This window comes from Simochromis diagramma, unplaced genomic scaffold (assembly GCF_900408965.1).
Source record: "Simochromis diagramma unplaced genomic scaffold, fSimDia1.1 OVJJ01000061.1, whole genome shotgun sequence".
Classification (NCBI taxonomy): domain Eukaryota; kingdom Metazoa; phylum Chordata; class Actinopteri; order Cichliformes; family Cichlidae; genus Simochromis; species Simochromis diagramma.
In genome coordinates, this window is record NW_024386945.1 from 934,519 (window position 1) to 959,237 (window position 24,719).

General features: G+C 38.2%; 1 protein-coding gene and 1 long non-coding RNA gene across 4 annotated transcripts; one reads left to right on the top strand and one right to left on the bottom strand.

Moving 5' to 3' along the window:
• The first annotated feature begins 180 nt into the window (after positions 1-180).
• Positions 181-22,746, top strand: hnf4a (hepatocyte nuclear factor 4, alpha). 2 transcript variants are annotated; one of them, XM_040038119.1, is made up of 10 exons: positions 181-302; positions 18,451-18,625; positions 18,978-19,072; positions 19,571-19,677; positions 19,769-19,924; positions 20,467-20,554; positions 20,657-20,809; positions 20,949-21,185; positions 21,342-21,464; positions 21,925-22,746. In XM_040038119.1, exons 1-10 carry the CDS (start codon positions 194-196, stop codon positions 22,065-22,067), a joined length of 1,386 nt encoding a protein of 461 aa, XP_039894053.1. In that variant the 5' UTR covers positions 181-193; the 3' UTR covers positions 22,068-22,746. The 2 variants fall into 2 exon arrangements, with proteins under 2 accessions (XP_039894053.1, XP_039894055.1); XM_040038121.1 differs by lacking the exon at positions 181-302 and adding an exon at positions 16,935-17,357.
• Positions 296-16,604, bottom strand: LOC120737433. 2 transcript variants are annotated; one of them, XR_005696741.1, is made up of 4 exons: positions 14,260-16,604; positions 10,881-10,943; positions 10,660-10,724; positions 296-9,407 (listed from the first exon to the last, which is right to left on the bottom strand). It is a non-coding gene; the product is annotated as an uncharacterized LOC120737433 (long non-coding RNA). The 2 variants fall into 2 exon arrangements; XR_005696740.1 differs by having other exon boundaries at positions 10,881-16,604.
• Positions 22,747-24,719: the final 1,973 nt, after the last annotated feature.

Consider the following 24,719-nt stretch of genomic DNA (forward strand, 5'->3'; position numbering starts at 1 on the left):
ATGTTGCCATAGCTACAGCTGCTATATAGATTGGTGTCCATACGAGCCTGGTTACTGTTTAACCTCCCCACCCACATTTGCCCAGATTAGGAAAATCAATAAGATAACAGCAGCAACACCGGCCTTACCTTGCACCAACAACACCCTTCTCGCACTACAGCACCCTGCGCCAGACTTCCACATTTTACACCTTATGGTGAGGGGAGAAAATAGTGGATTTAAAACATATGCTCGGGAGGAAGGAGAGGACGACATGGTCAATGTAAACTCACAAGTCAGTTCAAGTATGGAACTTCCATTTGGTGAGTACACACTTTTGCTTTTATCCGTGTGGCCGACTAGTTTAAAAAGAGGCTAAGCATGGCAGCTGCTTGCCTCTTTTTGCTTCTTATTCAGTGTTTTTGTGCAACAGCTGCTTGGCTCCAGAGCTCTGCTGGATCACAAGGGATTCAGGGTGCAAATATCACCACCATACATGTCTGTCTTTTTCACACGGCTGTAATCCAGGAGGTGTGTCAGAGATATGGAGGTCGTTAAAAAAAGGCCATGGGAGCTGGGCCTGATGGAGATGATGGTTCAGAGATATTGAGATGTAAGAGCTGTAAGAGTACAGTGAGTGTGACAGGGCTCACAGGCTGATTTGAAATGATTTAAGCTTGCTCTGTTTGACAAGCTGTGCTCATGGACTGGATATTTTTTACGGAGTTCTGAAAACATTCTTTCTGTAGAGTTACACTATCCATAAAAAGACTGACATTTTAACCTCACTATGACACCGTGACAAGCCTCTGCATTATTTTATTGCTACAATATAAGGTGCTGTGCAAACACAAAACAGCAGAAGGACACATCGCTGCTACAGGCACACAAACCGCCCCTTTGTCATAACTGTTTTGAACCATCTCAAGAGAGGCCTTACTCGGCATCATCTCATACCAGCTGTCTGATGCAGCAGTTGGTGGGAGTTTAGTTTTTGCTTCTGTGGTCATTCATTAAATAATTTGCATGTCACACCGGGGATGCAAAACCATTTAAACAAAGCTCTGGCCAAATGAGAAATGAAAATATCCGCCCATTGTTTTAAGTCTGCCTTTGCTCGTTTATTCCTTCCCTCCTTGCATTTCTTCTCGTGCCACTATGCCAATTCGCTATATGTAGGCTATTTTTTCAGCAAAAGGAACAGCTACACAGAAAAGGTGAATTGTACAAAGGAAGGAGGTGATATTTTCATACATTTCAGTCCTAGTGACCACTGAAGTGAAAGTCAGTTCAGATAGTGAAAATAACTTCTCACATATGTGTCCAGCAGTATTTCAAGGTTGTCGCTGCCAGGCTTGCTTCTAGGACTTTGTAGCTGGCAAGCAAACCCCCTATGGGCTAGCTAACTGGGAATATACTAACACTAATCTCTCTAATGAACACCCCATGCTTCTCTAAATTTTCTCTGCATTGGCTGGTTTACATCCAGCTCCATTTACTTTTCCATTTCAGTTAAGAGTGAAGCGACAGGGATAAGATTTCCAGGCTGCTATTTTAGTTGCTGACAGGACAATATTTTTATTTAATTATATTTATAATTCATGTTTTGTGAGGGGTTTTTGTTACGGCATAAATCTCTAGATGATTTCATTTCATTATGACACAGTACATGCAGCATAAAGAGAAACTGCATAGAACAATGAGCATCATGATTTTGTTCAGTTATACAGTTTTGTTTGATGTGTTATTTTGTCAGTTAGAATTACAGTCACAGGTGATCATCATGCGTGACACACAGAAAGAAAGCTGTGCATTTTGTTTTCAGTGGTTGTATCGCACAAAGCCATGAGAATTTAAATCTACTGAGAAGTTAAGCAGGCTCACAGTCGTGTCCACAGCAAATGAATCCTGTTTCAGTAAAATCTGACCTTGATCTTGAGCACAGTTGAAGACACATTAGGAGACCATAATATGGAAGTTCCACTGACATCCTGAAGGCTTTACACATCAGATGTGTAAAATTTGTGAGAATATTTTGTGCTTTAAAAATAGTTTTTGGATTCACCCATTCTTAATGTGCAAATTCACACCGACCGCGTAATTTCACTGGACGAATTTGCAGCATTTATTTTTCTTTAGCTTTCTGAAATGATTCGTCCGCCTCCTCAGATGTGGTCCCAACTCTGCCAACAAGAGTTCAAACTGCCCCCCTGACATCCTGACATATGTATGAAAGCAGTTGTGATACAGCTTTAACTCCTGGTTCAAAGTATGAAATTCTCCCTGCTGCTGCTTTTTTCGGAGACTTGAATGAACCTAGCATCTTTGTTTCCTCCTTCTCCGGGTTTAGAAACAACAGGACCGGCTCATCGTGGCTTAATATCAACTTCTTTGTCCTCACATTTTCCTCAACAACACAGTGCATTCGGTGTATGTGTGTGTTAGATGACAAGTTCAGAATCCGAAAATTCAGATTTTCATGCTGTTTTTTGAATCGTGCCCAGTAATAACCTAATAACATAATACTACAGTTAACTGTGTTATCCTGTTAAATTTATACTGTTTATTAATGTTACAGACAGACAAGACCACATTAACATTACCATTTTATTATAGCCACCAGTTGCTACCTGCAGGTAGCTGCTAATACTTAAATGGCTCATGTTTATGCGGACAGTGGCAAGGTCAACACTTCAGATAGCTGTTTAATACTTGTTGTTAAAACAGGAGACTTACTGACCTCCCAACAGTCGTAATAACGACCAAGGCATCAGTCTTTAAGATGCTTCATCGTGTTTGTAGTGCTACTGTTCATGTGTCCAGCTTCTAGTAAGGGGGGAAAGGTTGTGCACCTTTACTTAGTAAAGGTGTGTGTCATCTGGAGCAGGTGAAGATGGCAGTGCTGGTATCAATGCTGTTGCAAATGCAAACTGAATGTGAGTTTGCTGCCTAAATACTCACCAAATGTACATTAAACCCCAAGTTTTATTCAAAAAAAGTAAAATAAGAAGAAAAATACAGCACAGAGATCTTATATTTTACTTAGTTAAAATTTATGAATGTGCTTATTCTAAAGTTTCCACCAAGTCTCTAGTGACTAAGCAGCACAGACAGGCTGAGGAGGGGCTGAATTACTAAGAAATACAGTTTTAGTTTTCATATGATTTGTTGACAAAAGCAAAGCTATGAAAAGTGATTCTTTAAGCTACACCCTATCGAGTCAATGCAGACTATAATCTTGGTTGCTAATTTACAGAAGTAGCAAACATTAAAAGCAGAAAACCTTTTCTTTTCTTTTCTTTTTTTTCTTTTCTTTTTGTTTGGAGTACTGACTTCTAATGAATACAATAGTAAGCTTTTCTTAGAGGACTTGTTTACAGTATATGCTTGACAAATCTTCCAAAACCAGGACATTTATGTTATAAATACATTCTTTGGCAGTTGCGTAGTTTAAGCTTCTTTTTGGCCTAGCTCAGGTTAAACTATGCTTCTTTGTCCAAGCAAGCTACAAACCTCTGCTCATGTTACTTCTATTGCAAAACCGTATAATTCCACATCCTGAAAATAGTCTGCTTCCTACTGAGATTTTATCAAGATGATAAAATATATTATGATAAATTATGTATTTTTTTAGCAGGTTTCTCACTCCTTCACACTCAGCTGTGGGCACAAGCTGACAAACCTTCTTAGCAAGGTGACTTATAGCTCATAGAACACACATAGTTTGTGTCAGACACATGGGATTAATTGCTTAACGGTCGCAGCCTGGACAAACTCCCAAGCCCTGCAGAGGGGCAGAGACACTTGGTGAATGCAAACATGACAACAGCCGTTGAACAGACCCTCAGCAGATATCTGTTTGCCTAAAAAGCTGAAAGACTTGACAGCAGGGCACATTCTACATTAAACACATAAAGCTATGCACACAAAATATTTTTCAAGGCACTCTTTTTTTTTGTCATCGTACTGGCATGTAGATGAGGATTTCTCATGATAATGGCATCTTTAAAAAAAAAAAATATAGTACTTCTAAACACTGACACATTGCAATGCAAAGGTTTAACCTTCTCATAACTTCTGCATGAACCATAAACAAAGTAATGCTTACAAAGTTCAAATTTATACAATTATCAATTATTATTATTACAAATTAAATAATGAAATTTTCTGTTACAGGCAGAGGTTGTTACTGATAGGTTGCTAAAGAAGTAATTTTGTCAAAAATTGTGTCACATTTTTCAAATGTTGGTGGCAGAACAGCCACTTTCGTTGCTTCAGTCATGCATTTAATGTTTCAGGTGAAGCAATGTCATAAAGTCTAGGTTATAAACAAGTCAAGTTCATTTACAGCTTTGTTGCAGCTCTGGATTGGATTATAAATATCATTGTAGATGGAGTTAGTATGGACAGGGAAATGCCATTTTTTTTGCTGCTTTTGGTGTTTATTGATGTGGCCGTTGCTTTGGCAACTTCAAGATAATGTTTCTAGGTCAAAAATGAACTTTTCTATGAAAAGTTTTAATACTGCAATGTGCAGCAGAGTTTGTAATTGTTCAATCTCTTGAAGTAAAATTAAAAAAATTAGTACACTGAGGAGATGTCCTCCTAACAAAACAGGCTACTGGTAATTAACACTGCTGCCTCCTGGTTCAGCAACTGGCTGTGGCCTGTTTGAAGTTCAATTATTCTCTCTGTACCTGCATGGATTTCACCTGGGTCCTCTGGCTGCGTTAGCTTACTTCTAAAAGTGAAAGCAATCAGTGAGCTGGTGGAAAAGCAGCTACTGAAGAGTTAAATCTATATAATCCTATATAATTTAACTATGTCTAAAAGCTAAAATGAAGGAAACACTTAAAAAAAGAACAAATACAGAAACAGATGCATTTACTGGTCAGTATTTATTTCAAAGTGAAAGTATTGTTTGAAGCAATCATTTTAACAGTTTATACGTGTACAGCTAATGTACACTCTCAAAACACTGGAAGATTAGTATTGTCTTGTACTGTAGCCACATTCATATTAACAGTTACATCGAGTTACATCATATTGTTACAAACTGTTTTTCAAGTTCAAACTGTGTTACAATTTCTCTAGCTGATGGTCTCGCACATATTAACAAGAACCAGCCACTATTTAGATTATTGTCACATAAAAAAAAAAATGAATACCCAAAAACAAGAAATAGTTTATAGTATGTCCAGAAATATGGTCAAAATAAGTGACCAAACCTGAACATTTGGCCCATGGTGACTTGCCTGGGGGGAAAAAAATCATTAACATGTTTGCCTGGCCACCCCTATAAAAACTCTCTGGCTCCACCTCTGTCCATTTTTATTTACATCTAGGCCTTCTCACTTGCAAATGTAGGGCTTTTACAGATACTCACACACTCTTAAAAATCAAAAATCATGCCCACTTTGCCCATGTGGTAAGACTGTCTGGAGGAATCAAACTAAATTACATAAATTGAAGTGCTCTTGGTCAAATTATGGCATTCTGTCATTCAGACATGTGTCACTTTGACTTTAATGTTCCTCACAGCTTCAGTCAGACATAACCAAGAAATAACCTGCAGCATTTGCATATTATGTAATAAGTGCAAGATTTAACAGCACAGGAAGACTTATGAGGTCTGAGTCAGATTATGACTCAAATGACAGATAAAATCACTCAGCTATTACTGAGTTATTGTGGGCTTTCTCCATAAGGAGCCATAGTGTGATGAAATGAAAAGTCCTTTTTAGCAAGGCTTATCTAATGTCCACTTTTGCCACCATGAAATATTTGTTTTCTTTTCCATTCCTTTTATCACTTTGATAAATCAGTTACCTCATTTTATAACTTTGTGTTGATCTTTCCCTTTAGCTAGTTTGTAAGGGTTTTTCCTTATGCTGGGACATGACCCTTTGTATAGTGAAATAATATAAATAGCAGAAGCTTGCATTATGTTAAAGTTACATTAGTGGGTGAAGGAACCACTCAGCTAATGAAATGAAACTTAATCTGTGCTGACATCAAATGTGACATTTAACAAATCTCAGTGTGCCTCTTGGGTATTTAACAGAGGCAGAAAGCCCAATTAGCAACCTGTTTGGAGAGCAGGTATTACACACTGTTCTCTTGACACTAATAATCCGAGTGTTCAAGTCTCCAATCAAATCTCATTGTGACAGGCATTAGGGGATTATCCCCATGTGCCTTGGGCCCTTACAGTCGGCCTGGTGGCCCCAGCAAACAACACTATCCAGTAGCTGCTTTTCCTCCCAGCCTGCCTCAGCCTGGCCGGGCCTGGGAGAGGCGACGAGGCTCATGGGCCTTCACACAGCTGGTCGGCACACTGTCAGAGCTCAGCTTTCCCAGGGATGTATGGCCAGGATGGAATCCTCCACTTTACCAACCCGGGTAAAGGTAAAAGACACATAAACTTAGTTGTAGTTTGTTTTTTTTCCTGCTGTGTGTGTGTTAAAATCTTTGAGGTAAAGCCCCTGGAAGATTGAAGACAGTACTGTGAAAATGAAAACAATATTCTGTTGTACTGTGAATTTACTGTTGCTCGAGGTTTTCAAAAGAAACATGCTGCAAAGTTGCTTTGACAAAAAAAAAAGGTATTTTAATTCCTACCAGAGCTGCTTCTTTGAACATGTGTTACAATAAGTTGACTCTATCATGAATATTTTGGACGTTTCAGAGCTTCAACAGTTTGTGCTTTAAACAACTACTGTAGTAAGAACCTGGTTAACAGAGAAGTGGACTGAGTGTTGATTTGTTGAATGTCCACAAGATGGCAGTGATAAGCAATGATTTCATATTACCTGACACTGATGAAAGCAACAGCACTGACACAAACACTGGACTATAAGTAGAGGGCCTAGTGATGGAAAGAAGCAAACCATGCTTAACCACCAACTGGACTTCCTTCCAGTTTAACCTCAATTGAGAATTTTTCATTTAATTCTACATATGACTTCTTCTCTTCTCAATTTCAGATGGGAATACTGTACTTTCCACTTGACTGCTTTTCACATAGTTTAGCAGATTTATTTAGCAAAATACCCGATGAGGTTACATTGTTTCCATATTTTATGCTGCTTTCCCTCTACTCCACTACACTTTCTACGACACTACATTTATTTGCTAGTTGCGGTTACAGTTTACTTACTCAGATTATCAAAAAGAAAACATGTAATGTATTATTATAGAATAAACTATGCTGATACTTATTCCTGTGCACTTCATACAGTACTTTCACTTATAACAAGGTGAGTGCACTGTGCTATATTGTGACGCCTTGTTAAAAAGTAATTCTCCAGTGTACCATTCTAACAAACTGTTACCAAGTAATCCTCTACTGCACCATAGTAGCAATTTGTTACAAAGTATTTCTCCACCGTAGAGTGGCTACTTTTACTGAAATTAAAAAGCGGAGAATTTCCTCAAACATAACGAGAGTGGAGTATTGTTTCACTTGGTGAGGGTACTGTTACTCCACACTTTCAGTACTTTGCTCACCACCCCTGACAGACCTGTTAAGGTGCTGCATAAAATGAGAACATCAGGTCACCTCAGTGACAGGCAGAAGGACTAAAATGAGAACATGAGTGAGAAAAATGAGCTCACTGAGTTAATTCACTTAACAATAAAAAAAAAAAATTTGATGTTACAGATGCTGTGATGATAACGTCTTGCTAAATAAAGACAACACTCTGTGTGTACTGTGTTCATTACAATTCAAGTTAAGATGCTGGACAAAAAGCACTCTTGACTTAACGTTGACAGGGCAGCGCTGAATACTTCACGTCATGTTATTCGAGCTGTGTAGGTTAAATGTCTATTGATTTGCTGCTCACTGAAGGACCTATAGAGAATTAGAGAGATAAAGGTGCTCCGAGCAGAGCTGCTGACAGAGTGGATTGGAAAAGCAGTCAAAATGAATCTTCAGCAAAACAGGGTTAATTATTACAGACCCTTATCACATGCTGTGATTGATTTACGTAGTGCATAGGTCTTCATGTTTATTGATGTAATTGTTTACTTATTTAGTGCACAGGGGCTACTTGAGGTTTTCAGTCTGACTGAAGTATAAACATGTTTTTGTGAATTTGTTTTTCTGTAAAGTGTGTCGCTTTCAGTTTTATATTTATGAAAGACGTACCGAAAGGTTGAATGGCCTAATAAATCTTTGAGATAAAGAAATACTGGTGGCCCAAGTTAATATCTGTAAAGAAATACACCTTAATAAAGTGCCTTTAAACAGAAATACAGTGTGGTCTGCTAAGTGGGTAGAAGTCACAAAGAGAAACTGGAAAAGGGTGTTGTAATATAATTTTCCATCAGCCTATCTAATTTATTAGCTAAATCTTTAACCTCTTATAATATCATGACACAACTAATAGACGCTCTTGGTTTATCATTACATGAGAGCAAACAGTAATCATGAGGGCGATTTGACAACTTGCCTGCTCTTTCACTGAAAAGATTTTATTTCAGCCGCGGTGAAAATCATCTTCAGAAAGCTAATTTAAAAGTAAACTGAGAGTGGTTGTAAACATTAAATGATAAAACTTTGAAATCGTTTTAATTAACATGAAGACGGCTCTTTGAGGATTTCTTTGGCAATCCGATTTGTCATTTTAGCACAAAACTTTAAAAACTGTGTATATAAAGGTGACAAACTGGCTTTTAATGAATAAGGGTTCGTGGGCCTGTGAGATTGCATTATCTTCTCTGTGTAAGTAGAATGCTAATATTTGACAGGAAAAATAAGATATTTATATGAGCTTTGTCAAAGTAATTTCCACTACAGAGGCGGGAGTAACGCATAACACAATTTTACTGAATAAACATGCTCACATAAAACCATCAGAAAATGATGCAAGACAGTAATTCAATCTTCTTAAATGATAAATCTGCATTATTATAGGAACAGAATATTCCACTAGCCCAGAAAATATGATATTCCCCCACTCAACCACACGGGCTTGCATAAGATGTGTTATTTGCAGATAGCTATCTGTTGACAAGGTCTTTGCCATGACACTCTACTCACCTATCTCCTCCATCTACTGCAGCAGGCTTTTTCTGCCGGCCTTAAATCTGCTGCAGCCAGCACATTGTTTCCTTCTGTTTTCCTCTTATCAACATCAACACATTCCTGGTTATGCCTTGCTTTTCCACTAAGTTGAAGCTCTCTTTGAAAGAAGCAAAATAAGTCCCCGGAGAGTTTATATTCCACATCTTATTAACTCTTCCAGGCCACCACGTTCGTCTTTTTTCCTCCCAGCTGCTGGTTTCTGCATTTTGATTTTATTATGCTGCTTCCCTGCCGCCTGCCTTTGAGATCTGACTTGGGGAAATGAAATGTAGTCATTGAGGAGAAGGTACAAATAGGCAGTGGTTACAAATGGAGTTTGGTCAGTGGTCGGAGATTCCTATTCAGAAGATAGACAGGACTTTGTTCACAAACTGGAGTTTGAAATTTCAAAGGGGAGAATCACACATGTATTACATCAGGTCTCAGCGATCCTTTGACTTTTAGCCTCGGGGCAAGAGTTTGGGTGACTGATTATAAGACAGCTCAGTCTGGCCCATCACATTTTAACATGGCAGCCTCCCACTTCATTTAAAAGTCAAATGGCCATTGCCAGCTGAGCTGCAGCTTTTATCAAAATTCAGCTTCGGCTTAAGACTCTATTTATATTCTGTTCACTACATTAAAAAAAGAAAAAATTTCACTTTATTTCATTATATTTTGTTATAAATAGCACTCAAACAATGCCTGCATTTGACTACTTTAAAAAACAAAGCAAGACAATCATCCTTTAACGGCATTTAATACAACCAGAGAAAAAGCTGCTACAAGACAAATAAATAAAAAAAATCATTAATTATATGCATATTCTGCCCCCATGTAGCTGAATCACACACTATTGACTTGCTGATAAGCTTAAGCTGTCACATGTAAATGTGATTACTGTTGATGAATGACTGTTTTGAGTGGCTTTGTTAACTGCTGCATCACAATTGCCTAGTAAATCTGGTCCCCGCACATCAACACAATTCCAGTACTAAAGTACCAATAGAAACAAATGACAACAGTGGTGTGTTATTGTAACTGTCATTGTAGCCATGTCTGGTCAGGATTTAATACGCATGACAGCTACATACTGAACCCAACTAGTAATGTTTAACTTTTTTATGGTTTTAAAATTTCCTATATTTAAAGAGGCAATAACATGGTAATAAAAACCTAATCAAAATCACATGTATAATCTGAGTTATAGGCTTGTTGTCTTGGGAACCTGGTTGTGTAACAGCCTTAAGAATGAGATTTGTTGCCATGATTAAAAAAAGAGTCTTCAAATATGTTAGCATCTCTACATAGAAAGGTACAATGTTAGCATGCTAACTCAATCACTGACTGCCTCGTGAGGTGTTTGGCAGTTCTATTGCTTGCCATTTCATGTGAACATTATTGGAAAATGGAGTTCAGCAATTTGGAAAATAACTAGTAAAGTTATCATGTTATCACTGACTACACATCTTGCATTCTTGATTATATTTTAAATAGAAGTCACTGATTGTATTTTTGGGGGGTTCGAATTGTCATAAAGAATTTTTTTGAGTATTACAGCACCACAAGCATTATGACCTGACCCTGGGCTTTAAAGTTCTGGCACTTACCTGATAGTAGTTGTTTTGTATGCAGTACACATGCACACAAGTTTCCATTGCGGCTTATCTATCCTCTAACATTGAGAAAAGAAAAAGAAAGTGAAAATTAAGCATACAATAAGTATTCAGTGGCCTGCACAACCACCTTTAGCAGCAATAACTTAAAGTAATAATTTTCTGTATAACTATAATATATATAACTGCAGAAGTGTAGAAGAATTGTGGCTCACCCTTTTTATAATGTTGCTTCATTGCTCTGTGCAGGAACTGGTTCACACTGCTCTCCTAAAGTCCTACCACAACATTTCAGTTAGGTTAAAGTCAGGATGGCAATACCTTGATTTCTTCTGTTTACAGGTGTACCTGCAATTACTGTCTCTATGCACAGGAGACCTCTAATTTGAATACTTTGGTATGCACAAGAATTCGTAGTAGGCTCAGTGTCTGCAAGGTGCCCAAATTCTGTGGCTCCAAATCAAATCATTACTACTACACCACTGTGTTTGACAGCTAGTATGAAATGTTTGTGATGATATGATGCGTTTTCACCAAATGTGTGTTCAGATGCAGTGTTGCTTTTTCCTGCACAAGTATGGCTTAGAAACAAGCCACACTTGTTCAACATTTCCCTAACTGTACTGTCATGAACTGAGGCCTGCAGAGTCTGCGATGGAGCTCTTGGTTTTTTGTAATTTCTCAGAACACTACACAATCTGACCTTGGCGGTTTTGCTCCTATTTATAAAGGATCATATGAGTGCCCTGGAGAGGAAATGTAGCCAGTTTTAGTACAACAGTTGCTGTCCGAGTTAAGTGACCTAGATTATTTGCAATAATCCTACAGGTCAGGTCAGTGCAATATTTTACTGTAAACAGCCAACAGTATGTATTTTGAATGCTCAGTGTAATAAAACAGCAATAAAACACACAATAACACATCTTCTTTTAACACGTGTGTTCTTATCACTTAAAAACATACAACAAAGTCAGAAGAATGTTTCCAAACTACGGAAACATGACCATCTGAGAAGCATGTGAATGCACAGTTTCTTTACTGCATCACCATGCTAACTATAACAAAATATACAAACCAAAAAAAAGAAAAAACACTGAAAAATAATACAAGTGAAAAACGTCAAATAGTTACCTAAAAGATGTGTATTTATTCAAGTTCATGGAAACTATGAATTGTCATGCTGTATGACTTTATACTTCACTACATTAGCCTATAAATTGAGCCCCTTTTCCCATGTACACGCATATCTTGTTAAATATAGGTTTTCTATGTATATTGCCATTTTGAACCAGAAATGTAAGCTTTTGAAAAACTTTGTCCAGGTTTAAGATTTTCAGAAACTCATCATTGCACCTTCATTTCCTTGTTTACAGTCAGGCTGTTTACCATCGAATCATTTATTTTTGCAAACATTTCTATACAGTTAGGGTTATACCGCCACCTGTTGCTGTGTTTGACATTGTTTTTGTGTTTTCATTTAGATGGACAAAGAAAAAAAGAAAGTGAAATTTATTATTATTTTCTAAATTAATAAAAAAAAATAACTAAACATTATTTTCAGGGACACGAAAACAAGGGCAGGAAATTTGTGTCCAGGAACACTGACACACTGAGCTGTTTTATCACAGCTATATAACATTTTCTTACCACCAGTATTAATGAATAATGAATGATTTACTTCTTAGCATTAGACTGAATGACTGTATGAGCAATATGAAATAAAATTAGTAACACATTAGCATAGCTACTGGAGCTGTTTTAACTACACGCGTTAGCTGCTTCTCCTTATATTGCCGTCTTTATGCTACACTAAACAAGCTAAACTGACATTTACAGTCATATTAAACTATACCTTTAGAAAAATGTTGCCTAAGATGAGTTGTAGTCTTTAATTAATTAATTAAAATATAGTGGCTACATTAGAATTTGACATCAGCAAGAACGTGAGCTGCCCAGAGAGCCTATGTTGGCTGCACGTGTCAGTCCAGTTTGAGGAAATGTACAGTATGTTAAAACACCCCCCCCCCCCCCCCCCTCTCACACACACACAAATCACAGATAAGTCACGGAAGAATTTCAGCCTGCCCTTTCTAACATATCAAAACAGTTTGTGGGTTTATGATTAAGAAAGCTATAACCATGCAGATTATATTTTATAGTCCCATATATGACTGTTCCTTGAGGAGTTCACAGAAATTTAAGATAGCAGCAATGATACAAGTACTTTAATGATAGGGGGAGATAAGATTTGCTGCAGTGACTCATTCAAAGCTCCACACTGATTCTCCAATCATCAGTTCTTCCCTCTCTCCCCCCACTCTCTGACTGCTTTGAAATAATCAGCACACTTCTTGAGCAAATATGGGCATTGCAGAAGAGCAGCATGGATCGAACATGAAGCAATGTTGTAATGGATGACCTCTGCACACACAAGTGAAACAACATGCTCCAGTTTGATACAGAACAATCACCTGTGCACACTGTAGGAGTGTGCACAAAGCTGCTAATCATTTTTTGATAATTGGTCTACGTTAATTGCATTGTTTATAGTGTCTAATTACCATGAAAGCTTAAATGTAAATGAATGTAAATCTGTGACCTTTCCTGACATTCAGAAAAACAGTAGTTTAATCAGAACTTGATTGCTTCCATTTTCCTTTCTGATTGGCTCTTAGTAAGAGGGGTTTTTATCAATCATTAAGCAAATCATCTCTCAGTCACACACAGAAGCCTACAGGCATGGATGTTTGCCTGCATGAAGAAAAATAATTTTATGAGCCCACCGTATAATTTGAGTACATGACTAACAACTTCACCTACATGGGGTTTAGTGCTTTTGAGGTCCGTCTGAACCTGAGATCGTTGACCTATTGCTATGTACTAGGTACTTTTTCTGCAAATACAAGGCTCTTGTTTGCTGTGTGACATGCAGGATGAGCCTGCTTTCTGCTTTGCGCAAACACAAAAGTTATTTATGTAAACAATCAGATTCTGGGCATGAAAATCATTCACTGAGTGCATGTGTGCCTAATGACCAATGCTGCATTATTTTCAGTTTAAAAGTGGCACATTTGCCTTCACATGTAATTTAAAGTGTAGCTACATTCAATGAAAACTGTTAAATTATACAGTAAATATTTTTGTATATGAGGCTTAAATAAAATACTCATGAACAGTTTTTAAATTACCATCAACTTCTACTCATCTGGTCTTTACACTGTACAGGGAAACCATGAGATTTACTACACTTAGTGTTTAATGTATTTGCCCCCTTCTTGATTTCTTAGGTTTTGTATATATGTCACGCTCAAATGTTTCAGATCGTTAAACTAATGTTAATCTTAGATCAAAAATAGCCTGACTAAATACAAAATGCAGTTTTAAGATGATGATTTCCTTTATTAAGATCCATGCAATGGAATTGTCTTTGGTTAACTTTTTGTTTGTGTTTGTTTGAAATGCTCTGGTGTTTCTTCGTGAAGCACTTTGTTTGTCTCGAAAGGTGCTATATAAATAAAGTAGGATATAAAGTGAAACTGCCAGAGTAATGACAGTGCACAGCTTGCAGAGGAGAGTTAAATAAATGTTACTTACTTACTACTTATATCCACACATTCCTCCACAGTGATGTGGAGGAATTTTGGACCATTCTTTTTTGCAGAATTGTTGTAATTCAGCCACATTGGAGGGTGAACGGCCCGTTTAAGGTCATTTTAAAGCATCTCAATCAGATTTGGGACCGGATATTGACTCTGCTGGTTCAAAATTTTTTGGTAGAGTGTTTCAGATCATTGTTCTGCTGCATAACTCAAGCGTGCATGACCTTTCAGGTTTTCTGGTAGAAAGCAGAGAGTATGGTTCCGTCAGTTACAACAAGTCATCCAGGTTCTTAAGCAGCCCCGACCATCACATCGTTGGTATGATGTTCTTTTATGAAAGTGTTAGTTTTACGCCTGATGTAACAGGACTCAAACTTTCCAGATCAGTCCAGATTCTCCCAAAAGTCTTGTGGTTCATCAAGATGTTTTTTGCCAAATGTGAGACGAGCCTTTGTGTTCCTTTTGGTCAGCAGCAGTTTTCTGCTTGAAGCTCTCCCATTGATGCCATTTCTGCCTGGTCTCTTATTGTTGTCTTATTGTTGAATCATGAATCCCGACCCTAACATGGAGAAGTGAATCCTGCAGGTTTTTGGGTTCTTTTGTGACCTCCTGGATGAGTCGTTGATGCTTTTCTTGGTAGGCCGGCCACTCCCGGGAAGGTTCATCACTGTTCCAAGTTTTTTCCCTTTGTGGATAAAGGTTCTCACTATGGTTCACTGGAGTCCCAGAGCCTTAGAAATGGCTTCGTAATACTTCTTCTATATTTATGGATCTAAAAAGAGAAATTATCTAGTAAACAGCAGTTCTGATTTGGGATACTTTGTAAAATGTAAAAAAAAGAAAAATTCAATGATTTTCAAATTATTTAACTTATAACTTAAAAAAACTGAACAAAATTAATATATCAAATGTTGAAACCTGACAAAAAAACAAAGCTTGCACTAGGCATAATTAATGCTACTTATCATCACCTCTTTTAATAACTGTAAATAGAAAACAACTGAGGAGATTAAATGCTTTACTTTTTTAAATGAACTCCTTAACAGGTTCCTCTGTGTTAGTTTTTGCTTCATAATACATATGTGGACTGCTGACTGGATAGTTTAGCATGGACTCTTTTACTGGGGAGACATGCTGCTGTAATGTGTGCAGACTGTGCTTTGGCATTGTATTGCTGTCATGAATAAGGCCTTTTCCTGTAAGAGACAACTGGATAGGAGCAAAAGTTGGTGGCTTGGATGAAAGATTTTAATCTAGGCATCAAGCTGGCCTCTCTACTCTGTAACTCAGGTTTTGATTGAACTATTTTCCATCCTCGGGGGCAGAGGGGGCCAGATGTTTGATTAACTCTGGTCACTGTTTACCTTTAAAAATCTCAGTTTCAGAATTGCGTATGTTTGTGCATTTCTAAAAGATTCACTCTGTCTGCTCATGCTTTTTTTTATACCCACTTATGTTACCCACAACTAATAAATCTGTAACCTTGTAAACTGTAAAACAAGCTGGTGTCACTTCACTGCATTTTATTGCATATTTTGTGGCATTAAATGTAAAATTTCTGTAAAGAATGATTAATTGACCCACCATTACTCTTTTTATTTTTCTAAAAGGCTTCTTTAGGCTCCTCTGAGTCATCTAAGCTGTCTCTCAGAGGAGCAGCCGCCTTTACAACAAGCTTGGAGCTTTTGGAAAAGCCTCACGTGAACCTTGCATTATAGCAAACAATGACGGCTTTTACATAAAGGTATCATTTGTGCTTTTCCCCGCTAATTATGGCAGAATTAACTCAGATTTCCGAGCAATGTAATACACATGGAAGTATGTTTGAATATGGTGGTTAATTTTATTTGATTGTGGTTATCTTGTGGTGGTAAAAGTATTTTTCCTCTACTTTTTATCTCATTAAAGTACAGTGCAATTATTCAAGGTCAAGGTAATCAAGCTGGCAATCAAGCTGGCTCTAAAGTTAAACTGCTTTATAAAGAGTTAGGCGATATAATTAATTATCCTCTGTTTAAAATAATGATTAATAACTTCCGTAATATATTGATGTGCAAACTATGTCTGTTGTCATGGAGTGATTCCTGAATAAGCCTAGGTTAATATTAAATATCAAAAACAAAACCAGAGGAATGTTTCGATATTTTTTATTCTATCTGTGCAGAGGAGCATCTGTGAGGATCGGTTGGAAGCTTTGGACCTGGAGTCATACAAGCTTTCTGAATATTTAAGCAACAAAAGGCAGCCTCTGAGTGTTTTGGCTGACCTGCAGAGGGGAGACAAGGGGGGCTGCTGAGCTAAAAGGCAAGAAAAAAGTTGTAATGTTTTTCCACAGTGGAGCAGAAATGTAAAGTAGCATCAAACAGAAGTGCTTTCAAAATTTGTAAAATTTCATAAAAATTGGAATTAGTCACTTTCCGCCTTATTCCAGGTCTTTTTGCAGGCACTTTCGTTTGTACCAATATCCAAGCTTTAATTGGTGTGCATGTGATATGGGCATGCAAGGAAAGTGTCAGCTATAAAATGAAAAGTTCAAAATGGTGTCAAATGATGTAGTAGGAGTGAACTGACATAGCTCAGGTTGAGGAAATGTTTATCCATTACTGACATGCAGCGATGGCAGATATCAAAGCTGTGCTATCTCTTAAAAAAAAACAACCCTGTGATTCACCAGTGAACACTCTGGTTAACCATCAACCGGACTGACACTCCACCTCTTCTCTGGTTAGTGGTATGAGGGAAGGAAGAGAAGGACACCAGCTCTGCTGTCAGTCACTGTTCACCTCTCTAACACCAGTAGGTCCATATACCACTCAACTGGGCCAAGGAGCTGTCCTGTCACTGGGCGGAGCTAGACCCAGAAAGAAGGAGGGGGGTTTGCTGAGGTGTGTGGGGGTGTGAGAAAGGAAGGTGGAGAAGGAGGGGGGCACTCTACTTTCTTGGACAAGTCTTTCTGTCCCACTGTCAAGTAGTTGAGAATTTGTTGGCCTAAAGAACTAGCAGACATGGACATGGCAGACTACAGCGAAGCTCTGGACCCAGCCTATACCACGCTAGAGTTCGAAAACATGCAAGTGCTCCCCTTGGGTGCAGGTGAGTGTCATATAAGTAGCGCTGCCTTTGAACTTTGAAACTTTTACTGATTTAAAACTTTGGTCGGGAGAGGAGAGCGCGAGTTCTGGCGTGAAGTGATAAAAGGGGTCATTTGTCCATCTGCTCCTGCTGGTAGAGAGATGATCCTGTTCAGTGGTCTTCTTTTATCACCTTGGGTGTGATAAAACATTAAGAGATTTTGTTTTACGAGACTGATGTATTCTCAGTGCACTTGGGTCATTTGGCCCAACCAATTTTAACCTGTTCCAGCTTGTACAGGGATGTGGTGTCAGACTGATTACAGGGGATTGATCTTCATTCAGTGATGAAGCAGTAGCTTTAGTATCATGATCACCCTTCTCTTGTTACAAACGGTCTGTTCCCACAGAGTCTAAACTGAGGAGAATGGATGTCGTTTTTGGATATGCGCTTACAGTGACACCAACCTATTTGTATATGCAGTCTCCCATGACATCTGGCTCTGATCCTGATTCTAAAATTTCCAAAGAAGCAAAAAAAAGGAAGCCTAATGGGAACCTATCTCAGCACAAAACTTTTTTTTTTTTTATAATTTACACAATTATATTCTGTCATTGAACAAATATGTAAAAGTGACTCTCCAAGAACCAGCCTACCACTTTTATATATTGTACATTTCTTTAGCATGTGTCATGGCAAACTCTATGATAATCAGCTTTGTTCTGGTGACTGTGAGAGTGGCTTACACAAAAACTGTCTCCATCGATTGCCTTTCATAGGTAATCAAACCTACATCAATTGAGCTCTGTTGACGCTATCTGAGCTACTCAGGCTGCTAACAGATCCCTGCAGTTCTCTGGAGGGCTGCTTTTGATCAGCTGTCAATGGAGCTGATGAGTGTCTTCACTTCGGTCTTTCACGCCTAGAATTAAACCAACCTGGCAGTTCAAGTTTGCTGTCTGGCATATGATTAGAAATAAAGTCATATTAAAAAAAAAATAAAAAGACGCTTCTTCGAGTTTCAGGTCATCTTGTTCCGGTGATTTAAAGCTAATCACCTAAAAGCCTGTTGGCCTGATGAGCCTTTTTTTCCTTTCTCTCTCTCTCATGTCAGACTCCTCACCAGCTGAAAGCACTAACATGAACGCCGCGAGCCACCTGGCTGCAGGCAGTTTGTGTGCCATATGTGGAGACAGAGCTACAGGTAAACACTACGGTGCCTCCAGCTGTGATGGCTGCAAGGGCTTCTTCAGACGCAGCGTCCGGAAAAACCACATGTATTCATGCAGGTGAGGGAAGCTCTTCAACTAAAAAATACTGCTACTGTTTGTGTGACAATGAAAAAGCAATGGACATCTAGCCAATGCAATTAATTCTCAGTTATGTGCCACTGTGTAGACAAGCAAAGATTGCAATCTTCTGATTACAGTCTTGTGATTAAATGTTGATGGATGCAATCATTACATATATATATGTATATATTCTTCATGCTTAAGCTACTTGAAAAAGAAAGCATCTGGAATTTTTACTTCATCTATTTCAATTTGTATCCAATTGCTTCACTTTGTATTGATTCCTTCATTAAGTTTCCTTTTTAAATCCGTGATAGCACAAACAAACTTAATCCACTCACTTTTACAGGTTTAACAGACAATGCATTGTGGACAAAGACAAGAGAAATCAATGCAGGTATTGCCGACTGAAGAAGTGCTTCAGAGCTGGCATGAAGAAAGAAGGTAGATGACTTTTATCTCTTCACTAAACCAGTCAAAAAAATCAATCTATGTGAATTTTTTAGTGTTAAAACAATAGAATCTATTGCCTCCCAAAACAAAAGAGAATTTAATCAGCAAATCACTACCAGAGCTTGAGCTGTCTCCACTAAATTGATATGACTTGTCTAAATGTGTTGCAACACCCAGGAGGGGACTACTTTGTTAATGTTCACTCCACAGAGTGCTTAAGTCTCTGACCAGCTTATGCTGAGCAAACATTTCCAAGCAATAACAGCCATATACTGATAAACATGACAACCTTGGAAGACATATTTTTCTTTCAAATCACTCTGTGTTCCGTGTTTGTGCAACAAAGGAAATGAGAAAATTCAACACTTTTCTTGCATTTACAAAAATATAACTGCATGAAAGTTCCACTTTTATCTTTTGCTTTGCAAATGCAACCTACATCTTGCTGCCACATTATAAATCTGTGAATGTTCTTTTTTTTTTTTTTAGCTGTACAGAACGAACGAGACAGAATCAGCACCAGGAGATCCAGCTATGAAGACAGCAGTTTACCATCCATCAACGCACTCATCCAGGCAGACGTACTGTCAAGACAGGTAAGGTGGCCGTACATCATGTTTGGGGCTCATATCTACTGTAACTGTAACAAGACCTCAAATGACTTCATAAATGCATTTTCCTGTGTAGATCACATCCCCTGCTCCTATACTCAATGGTGACATACGGACTAAAAAGATCGCCACCATCACAGATGTGTGTGAGTCCATGAAACAGCAGCTGTTGGTCTTAGTGGAGTGGGCCAAGTACATCCCAGCCTTCTGTGACCTGCCCTTGGATGACCAGGTGAGACCCATACACAGACAGAGTGCACACAGTGATATAGACACTCTAGTCATTCATCAACCAGTATACTCAAAACCATAACGAGGGTTGAGGGACACGTGGCTGTGGGACTGTCACTGACTATGTTCTTCCTTAATCAAATAACACTGCAGTAAAAAAAAAAAAGAAAAAAGAAAAGAGGAGAAAATAGTTTTCCAGTCTCTAAGGATGACGGGGTTTTTCATCACTCTCTTAAAATTTTCAACCAGAATGGTTAATGTGTTTTAATCCTCAGTTGGAACATGATGAGCTGGTTTTAATGTCACACTGCTTCTTGAAAAAAAAAAAAAACTGCAGAATCATTAACAGTGTGATCACCGAGCCTTAGTAACTGATTTGCTGATGCAGTGAGATGGCCTTCTTTGCCAATTTTAGTTCAACCAGTGAGGTTCATGCAAGGGGAGTTTAAAAAACCCCAGACAGAACTATATAATATAAACACGTATCACATAAGGGAGTTATTATTTCATAGCAAACTGTCTTTTAATTCACTTTCATTGCAGGTGGCATTGCTTCGAGCTCATGCAGGAGAACATCTCCTTCTCGGTGCTGCAAAGAGGTCCATGCTTTACAAAGACATCCTCTTATTAGGTAAAACTGACACACAAGGCAGTGTGATACCGCACTCGTATTGCATATAATCATGCTGTTTCCCTATTCCAATGGTGCGTTTTCAATGTGTTTCTCCTGCAGGAAATGACCACATCATTCCCAGAAACTGCCCAGAGTTGGAGGTGGGCAGAGTAGCAGTGAGAATCCTGGATGAGCTGGTGCTTCCTTTCCAAGAGCTTCAGATAGATGACAATGAATATGCCTGCTTAAAAGCCATAGTTTTCTTTGACCCAGGTATTAGTGCTGACAAACATTTCAGATTCTTGAGCTTCTTTCCAAGCCATTAACTTGAGTGAAAACTTGAAAAACTCAGTCACATTATATACAGATGTTGGTCATCAAAACATTTCACTTTGCTAACATTTGCCCATAGATGCTAAAGGTCTGAGTGACCCTGGAAAGATCAAGCGGATGCGATACCAGGTCCAGGTGAGCCTGGAGGACTACATCAACGACAGGCAATATGACTCTCGAGGCCGTTTTGGAGAGCTTCTCCTGCTCCTGCCGACACTACAGAGCATCACTTGGCAAATGATTGAACAGATCCAGTTTGTGAAACTCTTCGGCATGGCCAAGATTGACAATCTGCTTCAAGAAATGCTTCTTGGAGGTGAGAAATGGTTGTCAGTACAGATAGGTTTAGCAAAATTTACTATAGCATGAATTCTGAAACAGTAGGCATTGCATTAAGTGGACAGAACTGCATCAAACCACTATTCAGTAATAAATTATGATTAACTGACAATTGTTGGGGTTTTTCTTCCAGGTTCTGCTAATGAAGCACCACATGCACCTCACTCTCTGCATCCTCACCTGGTTCAGGAGCACCTCAGCACCAATGTTATAGTGACCAGCAATATGCCAACGCCAATCCATAATGGTCAAATCTGTAAGCACAAAATACATTAATGCATTGCTACATTTAAGATTTGGTGTCTGTAATTAGCTTAAAACTGTCAGGGTTTTTTATTGCTACATATGGTAAAAACTTCAAGTCTAATGAAGGTGATCACAATCATTAATCAGTTGTATTTTAATGAAGAGAGCCCATCAAATTTTCCTCACGCAGCTCCATGTGCAGCCAAGTCAGGTAGCTGGAAGACCAAATAGGCTTGGCAAAATAATCCCCTAAATTGTTCACAGAAACTAATCTGGCTTATTTTGTAAAAGAAAACTTCTGTTATTCTTTCTGAGCATATTTAATGCTCTGACAAATTTCACAAAAGTGCTTATTCCTTATTGGAATCTTGTGTTATCCCCGCGTCACACTGTAAGATAATAAATATTCACCTGCTTGTGCTGTAGTTTCTCCACATTAGTAACTGCTCTCTCTCTGTTCTACTTTTCAGCCACTCCTGAAACCCCAATTCCATCTCCACCCGCTGCCTCCAGCTCAGAACATTATAAAATGGTTCAGGGGGTCATAGCCACTGTTCCCAAGCAGCCAACCTCCATCCCTCAACCAACTATTACAAAACAGGAGGCCATTTAACAACCCCTTAAATCTTTATTCCTTCAGTTTTTTTTCTAATTAAACCAGGGTCTTTACATGTATGTTTATACACAATCAGCATTGAAGCTGTTAACTTGACTGGAACCCTAAAGTAGCTGAATACTGTATATATATCTATAATAAAAATCTGCAGGTGTGGTCTTTACAGATTGATAGCCTGAGTTTTCAGGCATCACTTTGTACATGTATGCAGCTGCAGCTGAGCTTCATGGTTCAGTGAAGGCCAGATAAAACCATAAGCATTGTAATCTTCTAGGCTTACTGCCTTTCTGTAAGACTGACACTTAGAAGTACACTGCTGTATATATTATAGCTCATTATTGGGTAACTTCAATTCCATTGTGTCCTATGCATGTCCTCAGTGTGTGCAGTAAGGCTTATGTTAGAAATGGCAAAGTAATCATGTCAGTATTTCATGAATGTTACAACAGGCCTTACACTGTCATATATTTAGTGTTTAACTTTTTATTTTTTTATTTTATGTTTCTTAACAATAAAATGAACTCAGAAAAAAAAAGCTAAAGAAAATTCCTCTAAAGAGTTCAACTTTTCCTTCGAGTTGCTCTCAAATATTTTGTGGCAAAACTAAAATATATGGGGTTTGTTTTATACACTGGGATATGCATATTTACAGGAGTAAAATTTAAAGTTTTAAAATTTACTCCAGTATAACCAAGTTTGGCAGGCTGTATACACAGAGACTTTTAAAAAGTCACAGGCAGACATGCTAAAGAAGTTTCCCAATAATATGTTGTGCTCGGTTTTAAAAGTATATTGTATGTTGTTTGTTTTTTTTGTTTGTTTGTTTGTTTTGTTTAGTTTAGTACTTTGTCATGGTTTAACTGATGGAATAAATTGTGCCTTTTAACCTGTACTGCCTTACAAAACCAGGTAATGTTTTGCCTTACAATGTGAAGTTGAGTTAATAAATCTTACGGTTTATTTTTACATTGCTTTTTCTGCTACGTATTTATACTACGGTCACAAGAGAAGTGGCCACCAAGGAATTCACTGCATTTGCATTACACATTCTTTCAAAGGTAAATGGTGGGAAAAAAAAAATTAGGTCCAACGTGGCAGTGCTTTTTGGTCCCTGATAGACTACTGCAACTTCAGGCTGATAAGCTGCCATAAAATCATTACAGATAGCGCTGACTCCAGATAGAGAGATGCAGATATATTTGTGCACTGCATCTAGAAAACAATGAATGCTGTGTGTGCTATTGTTAAGCTCATTTTACTTTTTGCAATGGAAACAAAGCATTACATTCAAGACAAGTACAAAAATAGAAGTATCTAGAGGAGGATTACTTTTAATATTACTGCCCATAATGAGAGCATCAACAGGACCATTGGTGAGACATAACTATTGAGATTTCTAGGAAACAAAATTGTACTTTCTGGAGATTGTTGGCTCTCGCTGGGTGAAATCTGTTGCAAACAAGATCCTGCAACAAAAACATATTGATTGCTTTGGTTGCAAGCAGATTCCCATGGCTGCCTGTAATTTTTGCTAACTATGCAAAAAATTGTAGTACAACTTGTGAAAAGGGTGTGATGCAAACTAGAAATTGAGACTTTTGCCTTCCAATTAAAAGTTGTTCATCAATCCATCATGTAGTCAACATGTTTTAAAAGGTGCAGCTTTTAACTCTGAAGGTGAATGGTCCTGGTTTCCAGTTTATACTGCACTTGCCACAGTTTCACCACAGCTCTAAGAGCAACTGGGCAATATTTGTAGACAACTCTGTCACTCTCATGAAAACTATGGGGGACCACAGCAATATGCTAGCAAGCAAAGCAATCAGAAAGAGGTTTTTCCAACCAGCTAGGGAATACACATTTTTCCCTAGCAACAGGTGTGATGCTGGGGAAATATGAGAGTCACTGATTGGTCTCTAGGCCTTTAGGGGCTTTAGCAAATATTTTCCCAGCAACTGCTGGTAACCTCTTGCAACTGGTTGGGGAACACTGATTTTCCTCTCATGAACAGTGATTGCCAGATGGTCACCGGCTGGTCTCTAAGCTTGTCTGACTGGGGTATCATTCAATTGACTGTACACTGTCACCATTCCAAAGTGTCCAAAATGAAAGAAAAGCTAATGTCACATGGTTAGCAGTCACATATCTGCAACATCTTAAGTGCAGCTTTAAGGTGCTTGCGCTTTACTGAAGTCTAATGTTTGCTGTTTTATGTTTAATGTTTTGATGCTTTCCACATCCACTCTATCACAATGCATATATTGTACTTTGTTCTCAAGACCCTTTAATTTTAAGTTTTAGTTACACTTAAACTGCAGGCGTTTGTCTGGTTAGGAAGGCTGAACTGTTGTTAACTGTTGCCTAACTATTGTGTAAACTATTTTACTTGGATTTGTGCAAATGAAAGTGATGACAAGTGCACTGGACAGGCAACAAAAAGCCAACATTCACAAATGAAATGGTTTTACATGTGGTGTCCACAAACCATTTCTCTTGCCTTGTCACCATGAAAATCATCTTTTATACACCACTTTCCTACAACATATTTATTTTTAATCAGTTATTCTCGGCCTGCATGGACCCCCCCTGTCTTGTTCTTGGTTCTCTCTTTAGCACAATACCTAACATATCCTGGATGTACATCACAAT

Excerpts from the sequence above, each read along its gene's own strand:
- hnf4a (XM_040038119.1), top strand. The coding sequence starts at position 194 with ATGGTGAGGGGAGAAAATAGTGGATTTAAAACATATGCTCGGGAGGAA. Across the intron at positions 19,073-19,570 it reads AGCTGGCATGAAGAAAGAAG|CTGTACAGAACGAACGAGAC; the intron begins GTAGATGACTTT and ends TTTTTTTTTTAG. Across the intron at positions 19,678-19,768 it reads CAGACGTACTGTCAAGACAG|ATCACATCCCCTGCTCCTAT; the intron begins GTAAGGTGGCCG and ends TTTCCTGTGTAG.